Source organism: Anopheles merus, chromosome 3R, assembly GCF_017562075.2.
Source record: "Anopheles merus strain MAF chromosome 3R, AmerM5.1, whole genome shotgun sequence".
NCBI classification, from domain to species: domain Eukaryota; kingdom Metazoa; phylum Arthropoda; class Insecta; order Diptera; family Culicidae; genus Anopheles; species Anopheles merus.
In genome coordinates this window covers 48,154,645-48,162,931 of record NC_054084.1, presented here as the reverse complement: position 1 = coordinate 48,162,931, position 8,287 = coordinate 48,154,645, and the positions used below count along the sequence as shown (strand labels likewise).

Sequence of the window (8,287 nt, the reverse complement as noted above, 5' to 3'; positions counted from 1 at the left end):
GGTGGACAGACACTGGTTCACTATAAATAAGATAATTTTTTCCATGACATTTTTTGAAAGCGTCATTTTCCTTTTTTTCCTCAATTGTCATGCCGAACGAGAGAGTTGTTGAAATTGATGGACTACGATATCATCTGTTCATTTTTAATTAAGCTGGTGTGGATCATTTCCGTTTTGTGTAGCTTCTTTTCGTTCTCACTACACGAAGCGTCTACAATTATCTGTTTCTTTCAAGTGATTTGAAAACAATCGTTAGAAATTATTGTTTTTTTTTTTCTTTTTATTTCTCTACCTTGTTCTGTTTGTGTTTGTGTGTAGAGGCGCAACTAGTTAGCAGAACGCAATTGGAATATTTGCTGCTCGCGCGATCAGTTCAGTACAACGAGCGCTAGTGCTAGCGGTTCTGAAATGCAAACGTTGAAACACGTGATTACTTTACTTTTCTCCATGCGCTTTTGGTGGTAGCGTCCATTTGAGAAGGACCAATTAAAACATAAGACACGTGTAACCAAGAAGGCCATGGATGGAATAGCGGACCAATTACACAGAGAAAAGAGAATGTGCAATAAAAGTAAAGAAGAAGGAGATGAAAGTTGGGTTATTTCATCGACCGCCTACTTAGTCTTTGTGTTGATGTGGCTCTTTGTCCTTGATAATGGAAAAGTCCAGCCGCATCCAGATGATCACGAACAAGAACAGCACATAAAGGAAGCCCACCACCAGCAACGGTTCCTGCAGCATCATGACGCGTGAAAAGTTGTACTTAAGATTAAAGTCGTTGATGTGATTTTCGACCAGATTGCGCTTGCTGAAGGAAATCACCGGACGGCCGAATGTGTCCAGGTAAGTGTAGTGCAACGTATCCGGGTGCCGTTGGATTGAATAAGGCGCGATCAGTTTAATGTTGTTGGCGCCCTCGGGCAGGATAACCTTCGTCACGACCTCGTCGATCATCATGTCGTCAAAGATGTGATCGATCACGCGCATCTTCAGCAGGAAATTGTCGCCGTTCTGGAACAGGTATTCGAAGCTCGGCACATTGTAACCGAGCGTGTAGTGGGTGCGCCAGCCGCCAAACAGGGGGAACCGTGGGCGAAGATCCAGCTCGACCGCATCCTTCAGTGTGCGCAGGGCGGAGGTGGAGATGTTACCATTGGTGTCACGGTAGTAAACACCGGTGGCCGAGGCCGGCAGAAGCGTTTTGTACGATTTCACGCTGGGCTGGTTCGAGCGGGCATCCTTCTGGTAGTCGTAGCGTGAGAACGCCCCCTTCAGCGTGGCTCCCGAGTGGACGATATCGATCGTTTCCTCCACGGCAATGTTGCCCCAGTGCGATACCTCAATAGTACGCTCCAGCCGGGTCACGGTGAGGAATGGAGTAAAGTTTTCGAAGTGAATCGTCATCGGCTCGTGGGAGAAAGCTAGAATTGATAACATCGGACAAACGTTAACACCCTTACAACAAATGGTATTGATGGTGATCCCTCATTCATACCTGCCACGTTATCGTACGGTCCGTACGTAACAGTGCTGTCCGATTGGACGCTCGGCTTGAACTGGGTGTAGCTTTCCACATTGCGGGAGCTTAGATGGACCGTCGTTTTCTGCGTCACCGTCGGATACGGAGAGTAGAAGTAAACGTTGCCAAAGTACTGCACCAGCTGCCGTTCGCTTTGGGTGATGGACGAAGGGAACGGCTTGAGCGATTTCGTGAACACCGTCTCGATGTATACGACTGGGTTCGATGCACCGGCCGGCAGGGTCATGCTGAACGTCACCCCCTTCGGGGTGGTAGTTTCCGTGAGCTTCAGCTCCTTCTTGGAGGAATCCTTCGCTGAGATGAAGGCCAACTTCTCTCGGTCCGCTTCCGGCACAACGAACAGGTAAGTGCTGATGGGCAGCTTCGACTTGTGTTCTAGAGTTATTTTGTAGGAAATTTTCACTAATTGTGAGGTCAGATCTATCGTCCGATCGACGGCTCTGTTTTCTATCTCCATGTCTATCGCCGCTTGCACAAACGCGCCGGCAAGTACGGCAGCGATGCCGCAAACAACAAGCACCAGCTTCACCATTTTTCCACAGGAAAAGTGTATTGCAGCAGCTAAAACTTCTATCCGGCTTGCGCGAGTTGCTACGCTGCCTTTGCCAGTTTATCAATTTTGTGATTCTCTGCCCAGAATGCCGGAATCGTTCACCGCCTCGAGTGCGATACTGGAGATTGGATCGAATGCTTGGTTCACGCGAAGTCGGCCACGAATGTACGTTTTCAAGCCGGATTGACAATTGCGATATGGACACGCAAACCAAAACTGAAGTCTGTCAAACATGACGTGTATTTTTTTGACGCATCTTTTCCATTTCCTAATTTTGCCATGTTGGCCGCTAGGAGCGCAACGAGTCAGTCATGCGAAGGCAAACGATATTAGAAATAATTTTCTTCGTAATTTTATCTGAATATAGAAAGGCGCCAAATCCATCATGAAGTGAACCAGTTCTTTAAGAATTACGGAGACCCTTCGGAACTGATATTTCACTTTCCCGCCTGTCTGCGCCGTTTCCCTTGGACCGATGGATGATGGTCCTATTTCGGGGCAGCGCTAGCACGCGGAGCTTTAACACATTTCCCATATATGAATGGCTATTTTGGCACCCATGGATTACATGTTCTAAAAACTAAAGCATTTAATAACAACATACATCGAAATTACATTCCAAGGGAAATCATATTCGGTTTGCATATTCGGCAGGCAGAGGTATATACCAATGTAAAACCAGGCTGGAGCAACGTAGTTATTCTCAGTTTTCTATTTTTGTCCGAAAGAATCGTATCTAGTCTGAGACTTGGTTTTATTAATATTTGAGTGCATTTCATAGAATTACCTCACTACTCTATCGAATGAGGTATACGAACCGCAAATCCGTCAGAACTGCACTTGCACGATATTCGTAATCGTTTTGTTAATTGAGTGTTTTTTCTCTAAAAATGTCAACATATGAAATAAATGTTTCTTTGCTTTAAATGTGTTGTAAAACTAATATAACCGAGTAATATCTTACATTAAAAACATTAATTGAAATTACATTTTCACGTTCCCGTTTATTACTTTCTTTGACAAAGAATGCAACGGATTTCTCCAATAATCACTTGAATGGAATCATTAATAAACCATCCAAAGGACTCTCTTCGCCTTAACGAGCAGAGACCGACACCTGCCACACGCGAATAATGTTATCGGAGTAGCCAGCATACAGGGTCTGCCCATCGGTAGACCAGGCCAGCGACAAGCACTGTGGCGGATCGCCGTTCTTAGCCGGCTTCAACTCCTCGACCATCGTCTTAGAGGCAAGATCCCAGATCTTGATCGACGGTCCGTAGGCGACGCACAGCCAGTAGCGGTTGGGCGAGAAGCACAGTGCGTTGATGATTTCATTGTGCTCCAGCGTATGCAGATGCTTGCCATCGTTCAGATCCCACAGGAAGGCGCGACAATCCTTACCACCGGACGTGCACAGCGAACCGTCGGGCGACACGGACACCGAGTTAAGGTATCCGTTGTGTCCGAGATGATCGATCTTCAGCTTGCAATTGGCCAGATTCCAAACCTTCACCACACGATCCCAACCAGCCGACACGATGATCGGGTTGGTGTGGTTCGGCGAGAATCGCACACACGACACCCAGTCGGAGTGTCCATCCTCCTGGATGGTGTACTTACACTCGGCCAGAGTGTTCCACAGCTTGATCGTCTTGTCGCGCGATCCCGACACAATCTGCCGGTTATCTACAGAGAAAGCAACCGAGAGAACGTCCTGCAATAAAAGATTTTTTCATTAGCTTCACACTAAATGGTACCCATTCTGTAGTAGTCATCCAGACTACACAGCATAGACAACGTGACCGCTACATTAGAAAAGACAACTTTTAATATTTTATGTTGTCTCTCAACAAAGCTTTGCTCCAAATCTACCACATGGGGGCATGAACTGGAAAGGAGTGCTCTATCGAGAGGAAGTTTACTCTTGCACGCTCTATTAATAGAAGAACGCCATGCGACTCATAGATTAGTTAAATTGCATGGAGCTGGGATGTGCGTAAAAGCAATACGATTGTACTATATAATGAGAAAGGGGCTTCTTGTAGCGGTCACATTTTCTATGATTTGAGTAATTGTGGTCATCAATCATCTAAATGTTTTTCGAAGAGTGTTTCATCGCATTTCGTACATTACTATTATCTACAGAACAAAGACACAACCGCGCGACTGCAACGAATACAGATAGTGTTCTGCCATAGATAATAGAACTGCAATATGTTGCAACGACCGTATACCTCAACACAAGCAACCGTCTCGCATCGCTCACCGTATGGATATACAGGCCCGCCTCGGCATCCAAGGGTTGACGACCATTTGTGCTTGATTTGTCACACTAATTGGAATAGCACAACATATTTCTTCTGCCACGCATTGGCCCTTTGAAACTATGCTTTTGGTTACTTTCTTCTGCCACGCATTGGCGCTTTGTAACTAAATTTTTGATTTTCAGCCTCGCATAGGCACAATAACGTATCATATACAGAGCAAATCCTAGCCAGTTGAAAGAATTTCGCACATGTTGCCAACAATTGTACAATTCAAACTATCTCGAATTACGGTACATCAACATCCATTATTAACGGAAGTCGTATCAAGGAAGAGCCCCTGATTACACCCAACGTTAAGAATCGATAGTTGGACTCAATAGCGAATCAAAACGATCGATCAACACTGATTGCTCTGATTTCGTGCGAAGTTGCTTTTGCTTGCCGGTGGCAAGCGTCATTAACTTAATTGTCACACCTTGGTATGGTCTTCAAAACGGCGGGTCGACTGACCAGCTGCCAGATCCCACAGTCGAAGAGTTTTGTCCCACGATCCGGACAGAGCGTAGTTGCCGTCGGAGGACAGCACTACATCGGAAATGAAGTGCGAGTGTCCGTACAGACGCTTCTGAGGAATGCCGTAGCTCAGCTCGTCACGGGTCAATTTCCACACGATCAGCGTCTTGTCTGAAAAAAGTACAATACCTTTATTAGCACACAACAGAGCTTGGCGATTCACTACACATCCTTCCCTAGGGCAACACATTGGCTCGAATGCATCAAATGTCGATAATGCCACTGGCGATGCCGCGTGTTGATGAAGCACATTTTGGAGGTTAGAATCACCTACAACACTTACCACGAGACGAAGACAGGATCATGTCCGGGTACTTCGGATTGGTGGCGATCTGCGTCACCCATCCAGAGTGGCCAAGCAGCTGGCCGCGCAGTTGCAGTGTTTCAGTCATTTTCGGTTCTATTCACAAATTTCACACTTTGCCAAGCGATTCGTTTTCGCGAGCAGCGAAATTCACGTCCGACCCGCACAAGATGGCGAAGAAAAGAACGTGAACGGGTCCGACCGCAGATGACACTGATGACAGTGCTAACAGAAATGTTATTTTCATCAGACGTTTCACACCAAGGGCGCTTCACAGGACAGCTAGTGAAATATTTCATGTGCAAATGTGCTGCTCGTCAAACACATCACACAAAACATAAAATCAGTATTTCACATTCAACAAGCATTCCCAAGGCGAACGAACTTCTTTGGAGCCAATAGGCGAAAGGCCATGAGAGTGACAAAATGTTGACAAATTTTTAAAAACATGAGCTTTTGTCACTTTTTTGAGCTTTTGTCAAAATTTTGTAATCTGGAGCAGCCAGGAAACAAAGTTGACAAAGGTTGACAAAAAGTGACAAAATTTGACGTTTGCGAAAAAGCGTAAACAAACAGCTATTTGGCGCAGTTGTGACCCATTCTACTTCTTTGACACAACAACCGCTGTCGGTCAAGGCCGGCCAGGTCCCATTAATGAAGTGAGCTTGGCTTTCAGTGACTTATTGTTGCCATCGGTGCTGCAAAATGTCATGATCCATATAACCAAGATACCGAAAACGCCACCAATTTCTTGTACTAAAGATCCAGTTCCATCAAACAAAGCTAAAAAACTATCAGTTTGGTGGGTTAAGCCACACGGCCACAGAAGCAGCCACTTCAATGTTGTTGAAGTCAGATTTTTATGCACGGGCAATTTATTTGCTCAACATGTTTCACCTGTGTTAAAATGTTATTTAATTATGCAAAGGAAGCAATTGAGCGTGTGTATTTAAGTTGGTTTGTTGTAAAACATACATGTTTTATGTATATGTGTATATATGTGTTTGTTTACTTGCGAATGAACTCTTCCATTTCGCTGGTCAGTGCATAGTTTAACGACTAATAATATTGCTGAAGTTGAAGTGCAGTGATGTAAGTGAATGAATTTAATCAACCGAGGAGTTAAAATCCTGTCCAGCATATTGACCTAAGCCAACCCTTGACCAAACTTTTCCTCAAAGCATTTTTGAAAAAGGTGGCTTAAGGGTGGGCAAGATAGATACATCGGATCGGAACTGGCAGCTCCGATTGTTCTAAAATTTGGTGGGTTAACGACTGAATCGACCACCACAAACCCACGTGGGTTTGAATGAAGCAAGGTGTATTTATTTAACAGGTGAATTATTAGCACGTTTGCCAGGCGCCATCATTGAGTATTGTTATGTCAAATCGCATACAATTTTCTACACCCCCCTCCAGCCCTTCCCGATTTGAATACCGTGGCCCCCAGTATTGTTATCCCAAGCGCCACAGATTAAGCTTAAACGACTGGAAAATTGAATATCCATAGAAAAAAAAATGAAAGCTCCACAGCTTCATTGGTTTGATCAATAGATGGCGTATTACAACTCATCATCATATTGCTATCCTTTTCTTGCAATGTGTTTCGACAAGTTGCATTTTATTATGACCTATATAGCCTTCTAACTTTCTGAGCAAAAATCTATATAAATGGTCGTGTGGTTAGATACGTGGGTATCAACACCAATGACCATTGCTCAAATCTCACTTGCTTCAGTGCTGGTGGTTTCCGTTGGAGTTTAGTATTTAAACAATCGTATCGCCGTTCTAGTTCTAGCGATGCATAACTTCAATGCGAAACCATACAACAGTACAGAGGAAATGAGAAAGCTCTCCTCCAAGCGATGAAGCTCAACTGGTTGGGGTATCCCACCAACAGATAGCGCCACCAGCTTTTTTGCTATTTTTAGAATGCATGAGTCGTTTGGCGTCTGCTAAACGAAGTCTTTCTATATTCCGTTTAGGTAGAGAACTTGAGTCGTTTAGAAGCCGTTTAGTGGTCGTTTAGTGGATTTGTGGCACTTGGGATGTCAAGTCGTGAAATGTCAATTTGCTCTGAAGCACTTCACCTCCTAATATCCATACACCTTGGGTTTGAAGTGGTTTTACAGTGGGTTAAGGACGATTTGGTTATTTGGGATTTTATTATTTTTTCATGAAAGTGATATTATTTTGGTTGATACACTATCGTTATACGTTAAGCTATTTTTTATTTGTCGTTTCAAAGCCCTTTTTCACAAATATTCTTGAAAATGCCTATATTGGTTTTGCTCCTATTTTCGGCAGTTTGTTCCTATTTTCGGCAGGCTGTGTTCCTATTTTCGGTAACGCGAATACAGGTCAAAAAATGTTTTTATCAATGGAAATAGCTAGAAAAAAAATCTTTAAAGCAATTTAACACTCTTACTTTCGTAATATTGGTGTTAAAAAGCACTTTAATTATTAATTTTATGTTGCTTATTTGACAAACAAACAGAGCAGCCATGAAAAGTGAAATGAAAAGTGACAGCTTGATGGTTATAGCGTATGGCACCAACTGGCTTACAAATAATTATGTTTTTCTTACGCCAATGCATTATTTGTTAAATTGGAGATATTTGATACGAAGAAGGTCGTATTATGTGTCGACATATCCCAAATAGCCAGCTCGTACTTTATAGCTGATTTAGGGCTGTTTAACGAAAAATCGTTCCGATGTCGTACTTTGTGGCTGATTAAGAGATAGACGGTACTTTGCGGAACTATGGAGCTTTTTAACAGGCACATGGTACTCTTTGGAACTTTGCGGCTGATTAGCACTATGTGTAGGGTTCATGATAGAACTTTAAGGCTTGTTAAGAGTGTGTATCGAACTTGGTGGAGCTTTATAGCTTTTTAATGCATGGCATCGGTACAAGGTGGATCTTGTCAAAGTGTCAAAGAGAGACGCCGTCAATCATATCATTGCTGCTGTACAAGTTAGATAAGTTAATTAAAGAAGGAATATTGAGTGAAGTGATTGTGAATTATCAGTAAATTGTGTAAAA

General features: G+C 43.6%; 2 protein-coding genes across 2 annotated transcripts; both read right to left on the bottom strand.

The window, feature by feature from the left end:
- Positions 1 to 258: 258 nt before the first annotated feature.
- LOC121595690 (dolichyl-diphosphooligosaccharide--protein glycosyltransferase subunit 1) lies at positions 259 to 2,222 on the bottom strand. Its single transcript, XM_041919855.1, has 2 exons — positions 1,496 to 2,222; positions 259 to 1,421 (listed from the first exon to the last, which is right to left on the bottom strand). Exons 1-2 carry the CDS (start codon positions 2,070 to 2,072, stop codon positions 619 to 621), a joined length of 1,380 nt encoding a protein of 459 aa, XP_041775789.1. The 5' UTR covers positions 2,073 to 2,222; the 3' UTR covers positions 259 to 618.
- An 855-nt stretch (positions 2,223 to 3,077) lies between these two features.
- Positions 3,078 to 5,447, bottom strand: LOC121595693 (guanine nucleotide-binding protein subunit beta-like protein). Its single transcript, XM_041919859.1, has 3 exons — positions 5,220 to 5,447; positions 4,839 to 5,047; positions 3,078 to 3,810 (listed from the first exon to the last, which is right to left on the bottom strand). Exons 1-3 carry the CDS (start codon positions 5,326 to 5,328, stop codon positions 3,190 to 3,192), a joined length of 939 nt encoding a protein of 312 aa, XP_041775793.1. The 5' UTR covers positions 5,329 to 5,447; the 3' UTR covers positions 3,078 to 3,189.
- Between the last annotated feature and the right edge of the window lie 2,840 nt (positions 5,448 to 8,287).